This window comes from Lepus europaeus, chromosome 1, assembly GCF_033115175.1.
Source record: "Lepus europaeus isolate LE1 chromosome 1, mLepTim1.pri, whole genome shotgun sequence".
NCBI classification, from domain to species: domain Eukaryota; kingdom Metazoa; phylum Chordata; class Mammalia; order Lagomorpha; family Leporidae; genus Lepus; species Lepus europaeus.
Window position 1 is genome coordinate 141,164,035 of NC_084827.1, and position 23,526 is coordinate 141,187,560.

Here is a 23,526-nt window from a genome sequence, read left to right on the forward strand (position 1 = left end):
CATTTTATGCTACAAAGTCACTTGTTTTGAAAGGTGGTTTCACACCTCCCTATGTACCTTTCTAGTTATGCATTGAGGCTTTACTATCTTTTTTTTTTTAAGAGTTATTTATTTATTTGAAAGGAAGAGTTACGGAGAGGCAGAGAGAATGAGAGGTATTTTATTTGCTGGTTTACTCCCCAGATGGCTGCAACAGCTGGAGCTGGGCTGATCCAAAGCCAGGAATTAGGAGTTTCCTCCGGGTCTCCCAAGTGGGTAAAGGGACCCAAGGACTCGGGCCATCTTCCACTGCTTTCCCAGGCCATAGTAGAGAGCTAGATTGGAAGTGGGGCAGCCGGGACATGAACTGGTGCCCAGATGGATGCCAGCACTACAGGCGTTGGCTGGCTTTACCTGCTTCACCACAGCACTAGCCCTGGCTTTATTATCTTTTTATGTGATTTTCCTTAATTGTATCACCTAATCATAAATACATTATTTCCACTCTTCCCCTCCGCTACTTTATAGAGAATAACCTCAAGATTTTACTCTAGATTTGTCATCTGATGAGTAGCCCATGAATAATTGCAAACATCTGGTTTTCCCTTTGGGCGGTAGAGATTAATTATAATCCTGAACTAATGAGTTTGGTGCTTTTCTTTTTTTTTTTTTTTTTTTAAATGAGCTCTCTTGGCTCTTTTTTTTTTTTGACAGGCAGAGTGGATAGTGAGAGAGAGAGACAGAGAGAAAGGTCTTCCATTTTGCCGTTGGTTCACCCTCCAATGGCTGCTGCGACGGCTCATCACGCTGATCCGAAGCCAGGAGCCAGGTGCTTCTCCTGGTCTCCTATGCAGGTGCAGGGCCCAAGCACTTGGGCCATCCTCCACTGTCTTCCCGGGCCATAGCAGAGAGCTGGCCTGGAAGAGGGGCAACCGGGATAGAATCCGGCGCCCCAACCGGGACTGGAACCTGGTGTGCCGGCGCCGCAAGGCAGAGGATTAGCCTGTTAAGCCACGGCGCCGGCCATTTTTTTTTTTTTTGGACGGGCAGAGTGGACAGTGAGAGAGAGAGAGAGAGAGACAGAGAGAAAGGTCTTCCTTTTGCCGTTGGTTCACCCTCCAATGGCCGCCGCGGCTGGCGCACGGCGCTGATCCGAAGCCAGGAACCAGGTGTTTATCCTGGTCTCCCATGGGGTGCAGGGCCCAAGCACTTGGGCCATCCTCCACTGCACTCCCGGGCCATAGCAGAGAGCTGGCCTGGAAGAGGGGCAACTGGGACAGAATCTAGCACCCCAGCCGGGACTAGAACCTGGTGTGCTGGTGCCGCTAGGTGGAGGATTAGCCTGTTGAGGCATGGAGCCGGCCGAGTTTGGTGCTTTTCATTATGTACTTTGAGAGAAAATTGATGATTAGTGAATAGTTAGAGTTAACTTTAGACACAGCTGTATCCTGAAATTCCTAGTTGTTTTTTTTTTTTTTTTTTAAAGATTGATTGATTTATTATTTGAAAGGCAGAGTTACAGAAAGGGAGAGAGGTTGAGAGGTCTTCGAGCTGCCATTTCACTCCCCAAATGGCTGCCACAGCTGGAGCTGGGCCAGTCCAAAGCCAGGAGTCCATGTGGGTGCAGGGACCCAAGCATTTGGGCCATCTTCTATTGCTTTCCCAGTCCATAGCAGAGAGCTGGATTGGAAGTGAGGCAGCTGGGACTCTAACTGACACCCATATGGGATGTGGGCACCGCAAACAGTGGCTTTATCTGCTATGCCACAGCGCCAATCCCAGGTGTTTCTTTTTCTTTTTTCTTTTCTTTTTTTAAGATTTATTTATTTTATTTGGAAAGTAGAGGTACGCAGAGGCAGAGAGAGAAAGAGAGAGAGAGAGAGAGAGAAGGAGAGGTTTTCCATCTACTGGTTCACTTCCCAGATGGCTGCAACGGCTGGAGCTGCGCTGATCCAAAGCCAGGAGCTTCTTCTTGGTCTCCCATGTGGGTGCAGGGGCCCAAGGACTTGGGCCATCCTCCACTGCTTTCCTAGGCCATAGCAGAGAGCTGGATGGGAAGAGGGGCAGCTGGGACTTGAACCAGCATGCATATGGGATGCTGGCACTGCAAGCATTGGCTTTACCCCCCTTCCCCACCCCCAGGTGTTTCTTAAAGTTATAAACTTTTCAGTGTAAATGGGAGATAGGTTGAGTAGATGGGTTAAGTGTAGAGAATGCAGTATACATATATGTTCTTTGAGTTTTGTTACTTTCAGGTTGATTTTCAGATAATAATTGAAATACAACTTTGCCTGAATAAATAAGATTTGCCTGAATAAATAAGGTAATGAGTCTCTTGTGGATAAGATACTTTTTTTTTTTTTCAATTTCTTAATATTGTATACATGTTTAGATAGTGGTAAGGCATAACGTTTTGCCATTAACAGTTCAGCAGTTTGATAACATTGAGACTTTTTTTTGTACCACTTCCATGTTTCTTGGACAAATCACTTGATTGTTTGATCTAACTTAAAAATTTTTTTTTTATTTATTTAAGGGTCATAGAGAGAGCATTCCTGTTTGCTGGTGTACTCCTCCAAATATATGAAATAAGGGTGGGTCAGGCCAAAGCCAGAAGCTGGAAACTCAGTACATGTTTCTTATAGGGGTGGCAGGGACCCAGTTACTTGATCTACCACCCGATACCTCCATCCATATTAGCAATAAACTGGAGTTAAGAGCAGAACTGGAATTCAAACCCAGGCACTTTGACGTGGACGCTGGCATCATATGTTGGCAGCTTAACGTGCTGGCCCTTATTTTCTAATTCTTATAACCCAAGATAGCACATTACTTATATTTTGCCTTGTTTTAATCAGCCTTGGAAAAAATTAGTTATTTTTTTGTATTAATGATGAAAATAAGCAAGCATGATTATTTTATTTTTAATTAGTTTTTAACAGATTCAGTGTGATTTGTTGATAAAATTCTAAGAATATAGTGCTATTCCCTTTCTCCCCTTCTACCTCCTTCCCCAACGAGCATGATTTTTTGCTACAAGTATATATCCTAGCAAATGAGGTTGATTTTATTGTAAAAGGCTTTTTTTAAAAAAAGATTTATTATTTATTTGAAAGTCAGAGATACACAGAGAGAGGAGAGGCAGAGAGAGAGAGAGAGAGAGAGGTCTTCCATCTGCTTGTTCACTCTTCAGATGGCTGCTACGGCCAGAGCTGTATGGATCCGAAGCCAGGAGCCAGGTGCTTCTTCCTGGTCTCCCATGTGGGTGCAGGGGTCCAAGCACTTGAGCCATCATCTTAAACTGCTTTCCCAGGCCATAGCAGAGAGCTGGATTGGAAGAGGAGCAGCCAGGACTAGAATTGGCCCCCATATGGGATGCCAGCGCCACAGGCAGAGGATTAACCTACTATGCCAAGTGCTGGACCCTGTACTAGGCTTTTATTTTAGACCTGAAAACATTTTCCTCCCTATTTAACTGATATTACTAAATACTTGTTATATAAAACATGAAAACTTTACATAAAACTACGTAAAATATTTCTCATGGACAGTCTGTTCTGATGCTATTGTTTTTGTTATTTTATTTTTATTAGCTATTTCTTTGGGTGTTTTGTATCTTCTTGATGTATTTTTTTTTAAAGATTTATTTATTTATTTGAAAGTCAGAGTTATACGGAGGGGAGAGAGAGAGAGAGAGAGAGAGAGGTCTTCCATCCGCTGGTTCACTCCCCAGATGGCTGCAACGGCCGGAGCTGTGCCGATCTGAAGCCAAGAGCCAGGAGCTTCTTCCAGGTCTCCCACATGGGTGCAGGGGCCCAAGGCCTTGGGCCATCTTCCACTGCTTTCCTGGGCCATAGCAGAGAGCTGGACAGGAAGTGGAGCAGCTGGGTCTCGAACCGGTGCCCATATGGGATGCTGGCGCTTCAGGCCAGGGCGTTTAACCTCCTGTGCCACAGCGCTGGCCCCTGTTCTTGATGTATTTTAAAGATTTATTTATTTTTTTTAATTTTTTTTTTTTTTTTTTGACAGGCAGAGTGGATAGTGAGAAAGAGAGAGATAGAGAGAAAGGTCTTCCTTTTGCCGTTGGTTCACCCTCCAATGGCCGCTGCGGCCAGCGCATCTTGCTTATCCGAAGCCAAGAGCCAGGTGCTTCTCCTGGTCTCCCATGCGGGTGCAGGGCCCAAGGACTTGGGCCATCCTCCACTGCCTTCCCGGGCCATAGCAGAGAGCTGGCCTGGAAGAGGGGCAACCGGGATAGAATCCGGCGCCCCAACCGGGAGTAGAACCTGGTGTGCCGGCGCCGCAAGGCAGAGGATTAGCCTGTTAAGCCACGGCGTTGGCCAAAGATTTATTTTTTAATGTGTTTTAGTAACATATTCTTTTTTTTTTAAAATGTTATTTAATGAACATAAATTTTCAAAGTACAGCTTATGGATTACAATAGCTTCCCCCCGCCCCCATATCTTCCCTCCCACCCACAACACTCCCTTCTCCCACCCCCTCTCCTCTTCCATTCACATCAAGATTAATTTTCAATTATCTTTATATACAGAAGATCGATTTAGCATATATTAAGTAAAGATTTCAACAGTTTACACCCACACAGAAACACAAAGTGTAAAATACTATTTGAGTACTAGTTATAGCATTAATTAAACACCTAAGAATAATTGTGTATTAATTACAGAGTTCAATAGTTTTAAGTAGAACATAAAAAATACTACAAGGGTAAAGTATTAAGTTCTTTTTTTTGTTTGTTTGTTATATAGTTATTATTATTTTTGTAATTTAATAAATGTGAATTTACAAAGTGCAACTTTTTTATTGTTGTGGCTTCCCCCCCCCAACCTCTCTCCCTCCTGTGGCCCTCCCCTCTCCCACTCCCTCTCCCATCCCGCCCTTCATCGAGTTTCATTTTCAATTACCTTCATATACTGAAGATCAACTTAGTATATACTAAGCAAGGATTTCAACAGGCTGCACTCACACAACCGCACAAGGTATAGGGTATTATTCCACTAGTAGTGTTTTTAAGTTTCATAGTAAAACACATTAAGGACAGAGATCCTACGTGGGGAGCATGTACCCAGTGAATCCTGTTGTTGATTTAACAATTGGCACTCTTATTTATGACATCAGCTCACCCGACACTCTTGCTATGAGCTGTCTAGGCTATGGAAGCCCCTTGAGTTCACCGACTCTGAACTTGTTTAGTCAAGGCCGTATCACAGTGGAGGTTCCTTCCTCCCTTCAGAGAGAGGCACCTCTCTCCTTGATGGCCTGAGTAACATATATTCTTATCTCTGTCATATTGTATGTATCTATATAGTTGGCCAAGAGGAATTTCACTAGTAGCCTTTTGATTTTTCACATTTGTTTAGTGTTATTGATTTGAGGCGGTATACTTGCTATTATTGATTAATGCATTGATTACCAATTGATTAACTGGTAATTCAGATTGGGTCATGATTTCAGTCAAATCTCCACTAGCTCAAACTGAGCCTTTGAGATTAGGAAAAAGTGCTCTTTCTTTGACTGGATACAGTCCTTTGCTAGGATGTTGGGCATGGTGACTAGTGTACAGGCTGAATTTCAGCTGTCTCTAGCTGGCCAACTGTATATGTATATGTTCATTCTGTATTGGATTAACTTGAAGCTGTTAAATTTGTACTATTTGCCACAGATTATATCCACAAAACTGCCAAATCAATTAGCTTGGTTTTACTGTCAACTGTACAAGGGTTGGAGTAGGTAAGAAAGTTTCTTATCACCACCAGTCTTTATACCATTTAGTTGAAATAACTCCAAAACACATAATGTGATTGCTACTGACATGGGGCAGAGGAGGGTGATATGATTCAAAAAGTTTTTTTTTTTTTTAATTTATTCATTTATTTCAAAAGCGGAGTTACAGAGGTAAGAGGCAGAGAGAGAGAGAGAGAGTCTTTTATCCACAGGTTCACTTCCTTAATGGCTGCAACGGCCTGGCCAAAACCAGGAGCCAGGAGCTTCTTTCAGGTCTTTCACATGGGTGCAGGGGCCCAAGGACTTGGGCCATCTTCTACTGCTTTCCCAGTTCACAGCAGAGAGCTGGATTGGAAGTGGAACAGCTGGGACTTGAACCGGCACCCATATGGATGCTGGCACTGCAGGTGATGGCTTTACCTGCTATGCTACAGTGCTGGCCCTGAGTCTTTTTATTTTTTTAAAAACCAAATATGTCTGTTTGAAATTGATGATCTTAATGTTATGTAGTTTCACTTCCTCATTTATTAAAAAGACATTTGTGCCCTTATTGTGCTTTGTACATTGTATAGACTTAATAATTCTGTTTTAGAAGGAAGGAAAGCATAACATGAAAAGATGTCCAAAACCTATTACTTAACCAAAAGCAAGAAAATTATGTATGATAGTTCAATATATTTTAACCTGTGCTTAGAAAACCCAAACTTGCATATAAACAGTAGTTGTCTTTTAGGAAGAAGTAGTGGAATTATGGAGGATTTTGAATTTCTACATTCTTTATTTGACAGTGTTTGAAGTTTTTATAAGGAGTGTATTGTTTAGTAAGAACAAAATTTGGAAAATACATGAGCATAAAACATGTAGTCTTTTTCCTGTGTCTATGTATAAATATTCATACACACATAATGTTTTATATAACTAGAGTCTTACTGTGAATGTAGGTAATATATCCTTTGTGTGTTCTTATGTACCAATATTTTACTACCCCCCAGATGCTCGTCAGAATATTTCAAATTTTTCTCATGTAGAGTTCCTGTGAGCATGTTTGTACACATATCTGTATGTAGTTCTGATTATTTTACTATAATAGATTCTTAGAAGAATGACTTAGTCAAAAAGGATACAGTTATTAAGGATTTTGATAAGTATTTCCAAATTACTTCCCAGAAAAATTGTACCTACATTCAATGATAAGAATTACCAGCTCACTGAACTCTGGTATTTTTATTTTTTTATTTGACAGAGTTATAGACAGTGAGAGAGAGAGAGAAAGGTCTTCCTTCTGTTGGTTCACTCTCCTAATGGCTACTATGGCCAGTGCTGCGCCAATCCGAAGCCAGGAGCCGGGTGCTTCCTCCCAGTCTCCCATGCAGGTGCAGGGACCCAAGCACTTGGGCCATCCTCTGCTGCCCTCCCGGGCCACAGCAGAGAGTTGGACTGGAAGAGGAGCAACCGGGACTAGTACCCGGCACCCAAACTGGGACTAGAACCTGGGGTGCCGGTGCCACAGGTGGATGATTAGCCAAGTGAGCCATGGCGCTGGCCCTGAACTCTGGTATTGAACATTATTTGGATCACTGGGTTTTGCTTTTTTATTTTATTTCATTTTTTAAAGATGTATTTGAAAGGTGGAGTGATAGAGAGGGGGGAGAGAGAGAGAAAGAAATCTTCCTTCTGCTGATTTGTTCCCCCAAATGACTGTAATAGGTCTGGGGCAGGTCAAAGTCAGGAACTCCATGCTAGTCTCCCATGTGGGTGGCAGGGGCCCAGGTACTTGAGCTGTCTAATGCTGCTTTTTCAGATGCAGGAAGCTGGATGAGAAGCAGGGCAGCCAGGTCTTGAGCTGGCATTCTGATATGGGATGCTGGTGTGGTGAATAGTGACTTGGCACACCATGGGGTAATGCTGGTCTGCTTTTTTTTTTCTAATTTGTAAGTCTGGAAGAAATGGTTCCTTGTCAGTTCAGGTGAAGTTAATAATGATGATAAGGGCGTTTGATGCAGTGGGTAAGATGCTGGTTGGGATGACCACATCTCTTAGCAGAGTGACTGGATTTGATTCCTGGCTGCATTCTCAGTTCTACCACCCTACCACCTATGTGGGAAACCTGAATTGGGTTCCATGCTCTTGCCTTCAGTCTGTCCCAGCCCTGACTGTGGTGGGCATCTGGGAGGTGAACCTGTGGATGGAGGATCTCCGTCTCTGTCTCTTTCTTTTTGTAGCAGGCCTTTGAATTTCAAATAAATAAGAAATATTTAGAAAAAGAATAAATAAAAATTAAATAAATATTTAGAAAAAGAATGGTATTGAGGGAGGAAAGATGGTACTGATGGAATTCTTTTTTTAGAGTTAATCTTCTAAAAATAATTATAGAAAGTGTCACTTTTCATTTATTATATTTGCATTTTCAGGCAATTCTGTCTTGAGCTAAATGGACTTGCTGTCAAACTTCAGGTAATATTTTCCTTAAGTTAAATTTACAATTTAAAGTTCCTATTTTTTCTTTGTTGTAACTTAATGTGCTAGAAAAGACTTATCTAAAATTTCTAATTATTTTCTTCTAATATTCTGTAGGGAAATCTAGTCACTCACTTGATAAGCTTTTCCATTATTATTTTTAATAGAGTGAATGCCATCCAGATACTTGTACTCAAATGACAGCAACTGAACAATGGATTTTTCTGTGTGCAGCTCATAAAACTCCAAAAGAGGTAAGTGTTTATGAAATAGAATGACAAAGTTATCATAACCTGTCTGTCCAAGATATTGGTGTAAGCTTTTAGAATTTTTAGTTCGCTGAACTGTCAAAGACAATCCACAAAACAGAAGGTAGGGTTTTTGGAAGCCATATCTCTGATAGGGTTTGGTATCCAGAATACCTAAAGAATTATTGCAACTCAGCAATTAAACCCCAGTTTCAAAATGAGCAAAGGATTTCTGCAGATATTTTTTCAAAGAAGATAAGGTAATGGCCAGTGTGCACATGAAAAATGCTCAATATCATTAGTCTTTAGGTAAATGAAAAACAAAACCACAATGAGAATGGACAAAGAAAATATAGCATGTATATCCATAGTGGAACATTATATAGCCATGAAAGGGAAAGAAGTTCTGATTTGTGCTGTAACATGAATGAATCTTTGAAATCCAGTATGTATTATGTTGAGTGAAATAAGCCAGACACAAAAGGATATGTATTTTTTTTTTTTCTTTCTTTGATTTGTATTTTGACAAGGAATGAACCCTCAGGAATTCTGGATGAGAATTCTGGATGAGATATGCCATGAAAGGATAGATTTCATTATTTGTGATAAATGGAGCAGAATAAGACAGGTTTATCAAAATACAGAGAAACGTTAAAATTTAGTGTTAAAACAGTGGAGTGGGGTGAGGAGCAGCATTGTGGCACAGCTGGTTAAGTTGCTGCCTGCAACACTGGCATCCCATATGAGCAGCTGGTTCCAGTCCCAGCTGTTCCACTTCTGATCCAGCTCCCTGGTGATGCGCTTGGTAAAACAGTGGAAGGTGGAACAAGTACTCCACCCACAAGGGAGGCCCAGATGAAGCTCTTGGCTTTGGCCTGACCCAGTCCTGGCCATTGTGCCATTTAGGAATAAACCATCAGATAGATGGAAGACCCTCCTCTCTCTGTCTCTGCCTCTCTCTCTGTAACTGCATCTTTCAAGTAAATAAATGAATCTTAAAAAAAAAATTCAAAGAGGGTTCAAGGAAAAAGTCATTTAGATAAAGAGCTGCTAGATTGCTGACAGGGTGCCAGGGCCATAATAAGGAACATTTTCTAGGATTTAAGAAGGTAGTGATCACTAGAGGTACGTGTAAAGGGAAGGAGGCTTCTGGGCTGCTTGATGAAGTATAAATCAGTAGAGTAGGAATCAGTATACTTGACTTATTGTTTTTGAGTCCTTCTTCCTAACCGTGTGCCATTGCATACACCATTGGCCTTTTAAAGCCTCAGTTATAAAGTTAGGGGATTGGATTAGAAACAGTTTTCTTCTAGGTACAAGGTTGGGAATAAAAATGGGAGAGTAGTTATGTATCTGCTGGAAGCCTAATATCATGTTATAGTTTCCCGAGGTAATACAAACTTTATTTATTGGTGTAACAATGTATTTAGTCATTTTGAAATTATAAGTGATGTTTTTCTTGGAATAAGCACTTCTTTGGACTAATATACCTATATAATAACTATCCCTAATCCAAGAGATTGAAGTCTTCACTGATGAATTTTAAAATCTTTTCTTTTTTTAGTGTCCTGCTATAGACTATACTAGACACACGCTTGATGGTGCTGCATGTCTTCTGAATAGCAATAAATATTTTCCTAGCAGGTAAACAAAACTTTTAAGTTTTTTGGGTTTAATGTAAAAGACTGATTTTTTAAATTAAATTTAAGTTGCTGGTTAATGCATTGTTTTTCTTTTATTTTCTTAAGCTGTTACATATTTTGCTTTTTCAGATCATCAAATCTTGAAGCTAGGATTGTTATTAAACAGCAGGGTGTGGCTACTAAAGCTCACTGGCAAATTTAGTCACGACTGGTACCTGATACTGAGTGTCATTCTCCAGAATGCTCCCTCTTATGCTTTAGAGTTGAGATATCTACATGCTTGCTCTCTTAGTTTATAGTCAGTCAGCCTCCCCTTATAGACAGCTTGCCTACAAAGATGTCTTTCGTAAGGTAGACTGTTTGGTTCTTAAGGATTCCTTATTTTTGCCTATGGATTTTTTTAAAAAAAATATGTATTTATTCATTCGAAAGGCATAGTTTACAGTGAGAGGCAGAGATCTTCTATCTGCTGGTTCACTCCCCAAATGGCCACAATGGTCAGAGCTGGACCGATCCAAAGCCAAGAGCTTCTTCTGGTTCTCCTGTGTGGGTTCAGGTGCCCAATGACTTGGGCCATTCTCTGCTGCTTTCCCAGGCACATTAGCAGGAAGCTTGTTTGGAAGTGGAGCAGCCAGGACTCCCAACTGGTGCCCACATGGGTTGCCAGCATTGCATCCCATTTTGTATCATTTCATACTTTTTAAAAAATATTTATTTTTATTTGTTTCAAAGAATTAGAGAGAGATAAAGGCAGAAAGAGAGAGAGGTCTTCCATCTGCTGGTTCACTCCTCAAATGGCTGTAACAGCCGGAGCTGAGCAGATCCAAAGCCAGGGGCTTGGAGCTTCTTCTGGGTCTCCCGTGTGGGATGTAGCAGCCCAAGGACTTGGGCCATCCCAGGTGCACTAGTAAGGAGCTGAATTGGAAGTGAAGCAGTTGGGACTTGAACCAGTGCCAATATAGGATGCCTGCTGGGCCACAGTGCCGGCCCCTATAGATTTTTAAGGTCTATAAGGAAGTTGTGCATGTACTGCAAATTGGTGAGGGTTATGACTGATCTTTTGTTCTATCAAGATATTTATTGTGGTCGGTGCTGTGGTATAGTGAGTAAAGCCACTGCCTGCAGTGCTGGCATCTCATATGGGTACTGGTTTGAGATCCAGCCACTCCATTTCTGATCTAGCTCTGCTGTGGTTTGGAAAAACAGTGGAAGATGGCCCAAGTCCTTGGGCCCCTGCACCCGTGTGGGAGACCTGGAAGAGGCTTCTGGCTCCTGGCTTCGGATCTGCGCAGCTCTGGCCGTTGCAGCCATCTGGAGAGTGAACCAGTGCATGGAAGACTCACTCTCTCTCTCTCTGACTCTGCTTTTCTGTAACTCTGCCTTTCAAATAAATAAATCTTTTTTAAAAAGATTTTAAAGATTTATTTATTTATTTGAAAGTCAGAATTACACACAGAGAGAGGAGAGGCAGAGTGAGAGAGGTCCTCCATCAAATGGTTCACTCCCCAATTGGCCGCAATGGCCAGTGCTACGCCGATCTGAAGCCAGGAGCCAGGAGCCTCCTCCAGGTTTCCCACGTAGGTGCAGGGGTCCAAGGACTTGGGCCATCCTCCTCTGCCATCCCAGGCCACAGCAGAGAGCTGGATCAGAAGAGGAGCAGCCGGGCTAGAACCAGGGCCCACATGGGATGCCGGCGCTTCAGGCCAGGGTGTTAACCCGCTGCACCATAGCGCCGGCCCCTAAATAAATAAATCTTTAAAAGGAAAAGATATTTATTACCAGGTATATGAAATTGGAGATTCCCCCAAATATGATTAGCTCTAAAAAGCTCATATAAAATGTTAAAAATCTGATCTTTTCCCTCAGTATCCCATATATACATATTTTAAAAAGAATATCAGAAATATGCAGTTTTGACTTCTAAAAAAAATTAAAATGAAGGAAAGAATCCAGCTCTATAGAATAAGTAATAATAGTCTCACTAGAACAACAAAGTATAATATTGTACATTTGTGTTTTAGTAAGCTTCGAGTTGTCCAGGGTGTATTTTAACTGCATTAAACTTTAACTGTTTCAAAACTATAATAACTTTATTTAATTTATTCAGTGTGGTTAAATAAAACATTGGCCCAGGAATGAGCTAAAGATTTTCCATGCCTGTTCGTTCCTGGACTAGTCCCACTTATTTTCCCTAAGTTTTGGTTTCCATGTTTGTGAATTGAGATGACTTTATTATATTGTTCTTAAGATTCTCTGCAGCTTTATAAATCTATAATTTCTATTCCTAGGGTTAGCATAAAGGAATCATCTGTAGCAAAACTAGGATCAGTATGCCGTAGGATTTATAGAATATTTTCGCATGCTTATTTTCATCACCGGCAGATATTTGATGAATATGAAGTAAGTATATTTCACTAATGATCCTGAAGTATTCTTAATCAGAATAATAGTAATATATCTTGCTGCTATTCCTAGTGTTTTGGTTTTCAATAGTAAATTAAATTAACATCTTTTTTCCCCTTTTTTTTTTAGAATGAAACCTTTTTGTGTCATCGGTTTACTAAATTTGTGATGAAATACAATTTGATGTCCAAGGATAACCTGATTGTACCAATTTTAGAAGAGGAAGTTCAGAATTCAGTTTCTGGAGAAAGTGAAGCATGAAGGGAATCGCACAGAAAAATGTACTGATCACATAATTAACATTAATTATGTACTGTATATATCATTTTAGACACATCAATCATGTATCCGTATTATAGCTTCTTTGTTTAGAATAGGTTTTTGTATGCTGTGTGTTGCCTTTTAAAAGGGGAAATAATTTTTAAGTTATTCATGAGCTGTATATTCACCGGTGTGGCACTCATGGTTTTTTAAATAAGATTAGTATTATCTGTTTATAATGCCTGTTAATAAAAGAATTTACAGTTTGGTAAAATTGCTGCTAAACAATCATTGGATTACAATCCTCATCAAATAAACCCATATATAAAAAGATGAGTAAGCTTGAGGTCTCGCACAAACCATTTACTAAAGAGATGGTAATGTTTTCCTTTCATTTTGCCCCTGAATTTAGATATTATAAAAAATTCTATAGAACATAAACTCTAAACTTTTCCAAAATGAGATAAAAGTGCTTTAAAATTCTGTTTATAGTTTTTGATATGCATTTATGATTATGTGTATATCCAAATATAAATGTAAATGAAGCATTAGTAATTCTTATATAATCTTACTATGCTACATAAAGTATATTCTAGGCCAGCATACTTGGAAAGGATATACCTTTTTACAACAGTGGACTGTTACATATAAGTTGATGCTAATGATAAGGCACATAAAAGGTATTCCCACTGGAAACCTGTTCACCCCTTCTCACTTCCCATAGTCCTGTCCCCAGATACTTTAGCTGAGAAGTCTTTCACCAGACTGTGACTTAGTGGTGACTTATACCTGTTTATACTCATGTTTGTATTAATTGCTTACAGATTTACCTCATATTAGCAATTGTATTACACTACAAGAAAGATGTGTTGGCATAGGCTTTTTGTTTTGTGAAAATTTTCTAACTACTTGGAAAACAGACCTTAAAGCCATTTGATTCTTCCTCTCAGTAATATTAATCTTTTCATCTAACTCTAGGCAGCATTAAATAGAGTTGAAGAAATACTGTAGTGTTTATTTTGTACCCTTTCTCCACAAAATTTGAATTAAATACATATATGAGGTTATTTGCAATAGTTGATGCAAGGGTGTTGATGAATGGCCATACATTTTTTAGACTTTGTTGTAGTATATAAGAATTTGGGTGCAGATGTAACAATCTTATAATCTATTGAATGCAGTTTTTCATGGAGTACTAGAGAGGTCTTATTGCCAAATTGATTGTAATGAGGCACTAAGATAGGGTAGAAAAATTATACATGTAGTGAAGAAAATACTTAAACTCATCTCTAAGACATATTTAACAAATGTGAGAAAATTTTTCATTTAAAAGAGTTATTTTGAAATGAAGATGAAAATGTATTCATCTTGATTTTTCAAATTTAAAGAAATTATTTATACCATATTATGAGACAAGTATGCAAAGAAAAAAATATGAGAAATAGTAGCATACTGAGAGTGTGTGTATATAGTTTATGCCTTTCCAAGGCTGCCAATCATTTTGGCTTTGAACAGTACTATCCCAGCAGCCACAGTCCTTATTGTACCCCAACTCACAGCTATCTTTTAGAAGTTTTATGTTCACAGTGAAAGGAATGTTGAGTTTGAAATTATACGTTTATTTTAATGTCACTATAAACTAATGGAATAGTAATTTTTAAGCAAACTTGCTGAATATTGAGAGAATAACCTACTAAGTTAAGTTATAGATAGCAATGTAGCTCTTCTCTCTTGATGGTTTCTCATAATGGCTTTCTGTTACTTGACTATTTTCTTGGTGAACATTAGAACTAAAATAGTGACTGGAATTGGTTATCTGGCTAAGGATTTTGAAACACATTTTGAATAATATGACTTAGTGTTTAATGGGGAAATAAAATGATATTTTTTCGTATTCATTCCATCTTCCCTGTACTGTGTTTGGAATTGATCATAAAAGAAAAAAAAAAAAAAAAAACAAAACTCCAAAAGAAAACATCAGTTTGTGGTGTTGCTTTTGTGTTCATGTTGACATCTCACAATAATATTCATTGCACTGTGAAGTTGATTCACAAACTAGATAAGAACTAAACAAAATAGTTCCTGTTTTTCTTTAATACTGTTTACGGACTTTTGAAAATGTACATCTATGTACATGGCAGTATTGTGGCTCACTTGGTTAATCCTCCTCCTGTGGCGCCGGCATCCCATATGGACGCCGGGTTCTAGTCCTGGTTGCCCCTCTTCCAGTCCAGCTCTCTGCTGTGGCCCGGGAGGGCAGTGGAGGATGGCCCAAGTGCTTGGGGCCCTGCACCTGCATGGGAGACCAGGAAGAAGCGCCTGGCTCCTGACTTCAGATTGGCGCAGCTCCGGCCATAACGGCCATAACGGCCATAACGGCCATTTGTGGGGTGAACCAATGGAAGGAAGACCTTTCTCTCTCTCTCTCTCACTGTCTAACTCTACCTGTCAAAAAAAAATAAAGCAAAACAAAACAAAACAAAAAACCTCAGTGAGCCTGACAAAACATTGATTTATGAAATAAATGTTCCAAGAAGACAGGAAATGGAGAATTCACAGTTCTGTATGATAGGGAAGTTGGACTCCATCTTTTGTTTTAATTATCCTATATCTAAGATAAAAAGTTTTTAAAATTATTTTTTTCTTTCCATAAAAACCATATAATCAACTTACTTTTTGTCCTATTGTATCTGCTAAAGTAGCTAACTTTTAATCATTTATGTTCCTATAACTAACATTGTTCTTTGATGTGGTGTGCCTGCATTTTCTTCTCTGACATGAGGTGTTAAATTTACATTTTTAGAACAGTTGTTCAGTTAAATTCTTAAGTAACATTTTTAATATCAGAATAAAATTAGAAATCATGATTACATTTTTTAGTAAGGACTGTGCTATGGCTATAAACACATTTACTGACTGGTATTAAATTCATTGTAATAGAAGAACTAAATTTTTTTCCATGAATACTATATAATGATGTCTTTTTTTGCTTCAAGGCTTCCTGTAATATTATCTAAGCAGTTAAATTCTAAATTTTATATTCTTTTTTTTTTTCATGAATACTATTTGAATGTGGTAAAAGTTTCTTTGTGTAGTTCTTCTATGCTAGGTAAATGCTTTTGTAAAAGTCATTGATTTTTATTTCTTTAAGCAGCTCATTGTTAAATAGGCAGGCAATACAGACGTTTTTTGGCAACTCTTTTAGCAGTTTATTTGAGGTGTTCAAAACATTCAAATCTGTTGCCTAAAAAGAGCACACTACAAAACCAGAAAGCTACCGGGTGAATCCACCAGAGGGTTAGGTTACTTATCTATCAGATTTATTCATCATTTGTATGCTTTTTCTGGTATTTATATTTCTTTTTATATTTCATGTCAAGTGTGAGAATCTAATGTGATTAAAATACTACATTTTCATGTTAACCTAAATTTCTAAGAGCTAAATACATTGGCATCCTGAATTTACATCCATGAAAATAGTATGTTAATTATCTGATCTGGGGGTGACATCACCACTCAAAACTAGTAAGATACTCATTTTTTAAATGAAATCAAGATTTTTTTTCTGGATCTGGGTTTCTCTTGGTAAAAATAATTTATAATTTCTCAAATATTAACCACTTTATTTTTTTAAATTTTTTAAAATTTATTTGAGAGAGTTACAGACAGTGAGAGGGAGAGACGGAGAAAGGTCTTCCTTCCGTTGGTTCACTCCCCAGATGGCTGCAACGGCCAGAGCTGCGCCAAATCAAAGCTAGGAGCCAGGAGCCAGGAGCCTCCTCCCAGTCTCCCATGCGGGTGCAGGAGCCCAAGGACCCAGGCCATAGCAGAGAGCTGGATTGGAAGAAGGGCAGCTGGGACTAGAACCGGTGCCATATGGGATGCTGGCTCACAGGCAGAGGATTAGCCTACTGTGCCACAGCGCCAGCCCCGTACTACTTTATTTTGAGTGGACCTCGTGAGAGCTACTTGTATTTCATATAACAAAAGGAAATAGCTCCCATCTGCTAGTTCATTTTCCAGATGTCTGCAGTAGCCCAAGCTGATCCAGGCTGAAACTGGGACCAGTCACGTAACCACTACTACTGCCTCCCAGGGCACACATTAGCAGGAAGCTGAAATCAAGAGCAGGGCGAATTCAAACCCAGGCATTCCAATATGAGAGGCAGACATTTTAACCAACATCTTAACTAACAAGGCCAAAATGCTTTCCTCCAACATTTTTGGTTTTTTAACATTTTGTAAAACAAATGCAGATTTTGGGTTCTGATTGTTGACATACCATTTTGGTGATTATAGTACTTTCTCATAGCTGCTGTGGTGAGTCACCGCGATATAAGCCTGTTTCTCATAGTTCTTAAGGTCAGAAGCTCAAAATCAGTGTTACTAGACTCAAATCAGCTTCCTGGTTCCTCTGTGGAGATGCCAAGAGAAAAATCCTTTCTTTGCCTCTTTCAGCTTCTGGTGGCTGCCAGCATTCTTTAGCTTGTGGCTGCATCATTTATAATCCCTTCTTCCATCAAAGCATTGCTTTCTCTCCTCAAGTAGTATCTCCCTTTTCTAAGTAGTCTATCTCCCTTTTCTAAGAACACATGATTACATCACTGGGCCCACCTGATTTCCCAGGAGAATACCCTAATCTCACAGTATTTAATCACATCTGCAATGTCTCTTTTGCTATATGAAGCAACATATTCGCAGGTTCCAGGGATTAGGATGGTGATGTTTCAGACTTATTTAGCCTACCACAGCAATCCTCTGAAATTCATATTGTTAATATCAAAAATATTCTCTATGCTACGAACTTAATTTTTACTGATAGTCATATTTTATTTCTTGCATGTTAACCCCCTTTATGCCTCCCAGTCACACACCGTTCATTTAAGTCTCTGAAGAATTTGAGATGATTTTCTTCAGATTAACATTTGCTACACCCTTATAGCAATCCATTTACAACTAATCTTGGTAAGTTTTTTTTTTTTTTAATTTATCACAGTAAAAACAACATGAGATCTTCCCTTTCAACACATTTGTAAGTATATAATATATGATTGCTGTACAGGAGATCTCTAGCATTCATTCATCTTTCTTGACTGAAACCTGTGCCCCTTGGTAAGTAGTTTCCTGTTTCTCCTCCCCCCGCCCCCAGCTTCTGGTGAAGTACCATTCTACTCTTTGAGTCTATGAATTTAACTATATTAGATAGCTCTTGTAAGTAGAATCATGCAGTATTTGCCTTCTGTGACTGGCTTATTTCACCTCTCATAAGGTCTTCAAGGTTTGTCTAGGTTGGAAGCATATTGAGGAACTTGCTTTTTATGACTACGTAGTATTCCACACTGTGTGTATATTATATACACACATATATGTATATGCATATATACACATACATTATATATACATACACATATATGTATATAATATGTATATAATATACATATGTATATATAATATACACACATACAACCATGTTTTCCTCATTCGTCTGTCAATGAACATTTAGATTATTTCTTTCTTTTTTTTTTTTTTTTGACAGGCAGAGTGGACAGTGAGAGAGAGAGACAGAGAGAAACGTCTTCCTTTTGCCGTTGGTTCACCCTCCAATGGCCGCTGCGGCCGGCGCACCGCGCTGATCCGATGGCAGGAGCCAGGTGCTTCTCCTGGTCTCCCATGGGGTGCAGGGCCCAAACACTTGGGCCATCCTCCACTGCACTCCCGGGCCATAGCAGAGAGCTGGCCTGGAAGAGGGGCAACCGGGACAGAATCCGGTGCCCTAACCGGGACTAGAACCCGGTGTGCCGGCGCCGCTAGGTGGAGGATTAGCCTAGTGAGCCGCGGCGCCGGCCTAGATTATTTATTTCTACACCTTGGCTATTGTGAATAGTGTTGTAATGAACATAAGAATGCTAGTATTTCTAAGATGATGGTTTCAGTTCTTTTGTATAAATGCCTGTACATGGGAATGTTGAATTTCACAATAGTTATATTTTTAATTTTTTTGAGGAACCTTTATATTCTGTTCCATTGCACCACGCCAGTCTGCATTTCTACCAGCAGTGTACAAGGGGTGCAGTTTCTCTGATTCTTGCCAACCTTGCCATTCATTTTTATAATAGCTATTCTGACAGGTGTGAGGTGATACTTTACATGATTTTGGTTTGTGTTGCCCTGACAACTAGACTTTGAATATATTTTTCTTCTACCTGCCATTTGTGTTTCTCATTTGAAAAACTATTCTAGTCCTTAGCCCTTTTTAAAATTGGGTTATTAGTTATTGAGTTGTAGGAGTTCTTTATATATTTTGGAGATTAACTCATCAGATATAGGTTTGCAATTTTTTTTCTCCCATTCTTTAGTTTGCCTTTTCACTCTTTTGATGGTTTTCTTTGCTGTGCAGTAGCTTTTTAGTTTGATGTAATCCCAGTTGTCTGTTTTTGTTTTTGTTGACTGTGCTTTTGATGCCTTGTACATGAGATCATTGCTGAAAGAAAAACCAATGTCATGGTTTCTCACTTCTAGGAATTTTACAGTTTGGGGTATTATGCTTAAGTCTTTCATCCATTTTGAGTTGATTTTGTTTGTTGTGTAAGACATAAGTCCAGTTTCATCCCCCCCCCCCCCCACAGGCAGAGTTAGACAGAGAGACAGAGAGAAAGGTCTTCCTTTTTTCTGTTGGTTCACCCCCAAAATGGCCGCTACGGCCGGTGCTGCACCGATCCGAAGCCAGGAGCCAGGTGCTTCCGGTCTCCCATGCGGGTGCCGGGACCTAAGCACTTGGGCCATCCTCCACTGCCTTCCCGGGCCACAGCAGAGAGCTGGACTGGAAGAGGGGCAACCGCGCCCCAACCGGGACTAGAACTTGGATTAGCCAAGTGAGCCATGGCGCCGGCCCAGTTTCATTCCATTTCCATATTCTTTCTTTTTTAAAGATATATTTATTTATTTTTAAAGATTTTATTTATTTATTTGAGAGGTAGAGTTACAGACAGTGAGAGGGAGAGATAAAGAGAGCTCTTCCTTCTGTTGATTCACTCCCCAAATGGCCGCAACGGCTGGAGCTGCGCCAATCTGAAGCCAGGAGCCAGGAGCCTCCTCCCGGTCTCCCATGCAGGTACAGGAGGCCCAAGCACTTGGGCCATCTTCTGCTGCTTTCCCAGGCCATAGCAGAGAGCTGGTTCAGAAGTGGAGCAGCCAGGTCTTGAACTGGCTTCTATATGGGATGCCGGCACTGTAGGTGGCGGCTTTACCCATTATGCCATAGAACTGGCCCCCATAGATAGCCATTTTCTCCAATGCCATTTGTTGAGGAGATTATCCTTTTCCTATTATGTATTCTTAGCATTCTTTCAAAGATCAATTGACTATTTTCATGGATTTAATTCTGGGCAACGTGATCTTTTAATTGATGCAAAAAACATCATTTTGCGGTTTAGAGATCTTGTTTACCAGTTTGTGAAAGAGTAGTAAAGATGGAAGAAAATAGAATGGGAGAGTAAGTTTTCCAAATCTCTTTGCACATAAGAAAGCAAAATAATTTAAAAATAAAAATTCCTGGGCTCCACTTTTAATATTTATTTATTTAAATTTCTGAAAGGCGAAAGACAAAGATCTCCAATCTCTTGGTTCAGTCCCCCAAATATTTGCAGCATTTAGTGATGGGCCAGGTTCAAGTTGGGAACTTAATCTGTGTTCCCCATGTGAAGTCAATGACTTAACTGCTTGAGCCACCGCCCTGCTTCCTTCCAGAGTAGAGTGTGCATTAGCAGGAAGCTGGAATGGGGAGCGAAATGGAACTCAAACCCAGACTCTGAGATGTGGGTATCTCAGGTGGCATTTAACCACTATGCCAACCACCTACTCTTGGGTGTTAGAAACTGTTTTAAGAACCCTAAATCTGTTTTGTTTTGTTTTGTTTTGTTTTCATTTTTGCTTGTTTTATGTTTGAGAGGCAGAGAGAGAGAGCTACAATCCATTGGTTCACACCCTAAATGCCTGGGGCCCAGCTTAGGCAAAGCTGGGAACCAGGAATTTGATCCAGGTCTCCCTCATAGGGGCAGGGACCCAATTACTTGAGCCATCACTGCTGCCTCCCAGGGTCTGCTTTAGCCAGTGTTTTCTCTGGAAGAGAGAAATCTGGCGGAAGCAAGAACATTCACCTCTAAGGAAAGTTCCTAAGGGAAGGTGTGAGTTTGGAATATACCATCTGCTTCTCTCAATGTTGTAGGGGTTGATGGAGGCTTCATGCAGCAAAGTGGGGAGAGTGGCTCCTTAGCCAGGTAGAGCCTCTGCTTCTAACCCGCTTTGTTGGCAGAGTTGACAAACATCTCATTTTGTGTTTTAGATGTGTGAGTTTTTGGAAACATGTTGAATTCATGGCTTGATGGAATAAAAAACCTGTTTTGTGATGAGACTGTAATGCTGTTTGTGAGGACCTTTAACCACAGTCTTACCTCAGAAGGAGAACCTTTTGTATTTTGATTTGATTTGATTGCAGCAAATCAGATAAGTTCTAACAAGTCTGTAATATTTTGTTTGTTTAAAAAGTGGGGAGGTTGCCACCCATTGCAGAATTTCCAAATATATCTCAGGCCTGGGATAGGGGTGGATAGAGAGGAGATTGCTGTTTAGTTTTTTTTTTTTTTTTTTTTACCCCTCAAGAAGTACTTGTGTGGGGCCTGAGCTGTGGTATAGCAAGTTAAGCTACCACCAGCAGTGAGTGGAAGATGGCCCAAGTGCTTGGGCCCCTGCACCCACCTGGGAGACTTGGAAGAAGCTCCTGGCTCCTGGCTTTGGATCGGCCCATCTGCAGCTGTTACAACCATGTGGGGGTGAACCAGTAGATGGAAGATTTCTCTCTCTCTCTCTCTTATGATAGGGGAGTTTTGGTCAGCTCTATTGGTATAGTCGCACATTCACCTCTCCTCCAAGGAGACCAATGCCTGGGCACTAGCCCCAGTGGGTACAGTATTCATCTGGGCTACCACAAGAACCACACAACAGATCCGTGCAGTCCTTGGTGTGAGCACGGATCCTGCAGCACTGATCCTCACCAAGGAATCAGGAAGCTCCAAGAGTGTGGAGCTGCCCACAGTGAGTGCCTAAAGACCAAGACACACCCTATTCTCTCTCACGCAGCCACAATGTTTTCACAGTCCCAGCACACAAGGCTCCCACAGTCTGGAGCACCCGGCCCCCTGTCAATTCTCTCAGCCAGGCTTGGGCATCTCTTTTCAGCTGTTTGCTGGGCACGCGGACACAAGCTGGCACAGCTGTTATGTATGTCCAAAATGGTGCCTGCCTTCTCCTGGTTAGCTACAGGATGCTGGTGCCTGGTGATTGGGGAGAGAGAAATGTATCCCCCTTTTTCCCTCTAGGCTGGCAGGTACACTGTCTCCCATTGGGCTCCAAGCCGGACTCATGCCAGGCTCTTCCCATAGCTTTATCGCCAGTGTCTCGGACTGCTGCAGTCCAGTTTGCTTTTCTCTGCAAAGCTGGTGCTGAGCTCTTGGCTACCAGGATCCTGAGTGTGCATACCCCCACCCTGTACTCAGAGCCACAGTGTCCCTCTAATTCGCATGGAGTTTCCTCTGCAGTTTTCTCCCTAACTCTTCCCTGAGATTGCAATCTCTCCATTTTTTTTTTTTTAAAGTATCTTCTAGACTAGAGCAGTAAGCTGCCTCCCTATTCTGCCATCTTGGAATCCCCTCTATTCTCAATTCTTAAAACACTCAAGTTTAGTTGTGTTTAGTCATGTCCTATGACCCAAATAATAAATTGTAAGATTCTCTATTTGGACCTAAAATTGCATCTGAGGTCAAAGTTTAACATTGTAGTCATTGGTCAGTCTCTGGGAGTTGGATATAGTTTGGAAGTTGTATGTAATCTTTCCATCTACTAGAGTATCTGGTACAGCAAATAGCATGCTAAATAATAAGGATGTTTGGAGACTTCTCACATCCCTGATTTACTTCCAGGGCATATCTTAATCACTGCTGTTTGTTGATTATAAAACAGTCCCTTCTGCTTACAATTCTAGATTAAAAATAGGCCAGTCATCAACTGCCTAAAATCCCACTGCCTTTAGCTTTTTCTCTAGCTAATTTGCAAGTATGCCAGAAGCTTCACAATGTAGTTATTCTTCCTCAGGGCTTCCTATAATAGCCAAGCACTAACTTGGTGATTTCTTAAGTTGGATCCAGATATTCTGCTCTCGGTCAGAACTGCACATTGCAGTTATCACCCTGCCCTTGCTGTCTGCTTATGCATCAAATGATAAAATATGAAATCTTAAATCATTTACTCTGTAAAATTAAGTCCATGGTAATCCAGCTCCAGTTGAGTGAACAAATCAAGAAATTGTAAACCTAATGCAGACATTATGGTTCATGGATAGTTTCCCTTAAAATAAATCTTTCCCATAATAACAATGTATTTGCATTTGTATAGATTAGTAAATAAATGAAACATTTTGATGACTGTTTATGATCTTGGAAGCAAAGTAGAAAATAAATTTTAGAGGCTGGCGCTGCGGCGCAGTGGGTTAACGCACTGGCATCCCATATGGGCACTGGTTCAAGGCCCAGCTGCTCCACTTCCCATCCAGCTCTCTTGCTATGGCCTGGGAAAGCAGTAGAAGACGGCCCAGGTCCTTGGCCCACGTGCATCCACGTGGGAGACCCGGAAGAAGCTCCTGGCTCCAGCTTTGGATCGGCGCAGGTCTGGCCGTTGCGGCCAGTTGGGGAGTGAACCATCGGATGGAAGACCTCTCTCTCTCTCTGCATGTAACTTTG

The 23,526-nt window shown here is 40.5% G+C and overlaps 1 protein-coding gene across 2 annotated transcripts in view; it reads left to right on the plus strand.

Moving 5' to 3' along the window:
* MOB4 (MOB family member 4, phocein) overlaps positions 1 to 14,634 on the plus strand; it is a 44,093-nt gene extending 29,459 nt beyond the window's left edge. For both annotated transcript variants that reach the window (XM_062189574.1, XM_062189569.1), the window contains 5 exons: positions 8,136 to 8,178; positions 8,349 to 8,435; positions 9,994 to 10,073; positions 12,361 to 12,472; positions 12,605 to 14,634. In XM_062189574.1, the coding sequence (XP_062045558.1) occupies positions 8,136 to 8,178; positions 8,349 to 8,435; positions 9,994 to 10,073; positions 12,361 to 12,472; positions 12,605 to 12,736 (454 nt within the window). In that variant the 3' untranslated portion in view covers positions 12,737 to 14,634. The remainder of the gene's footprint in view (positions 1 to 8,135; positions 8,179 to 8,348; positions 8,436 to 9,993; positions 10,074 to 12,360; positions 12,473 to 12,604) is intronic.
* The last annotated feature ends 8,892 nt before the right edge of the window (positions 14,635 to 23,526 follow it).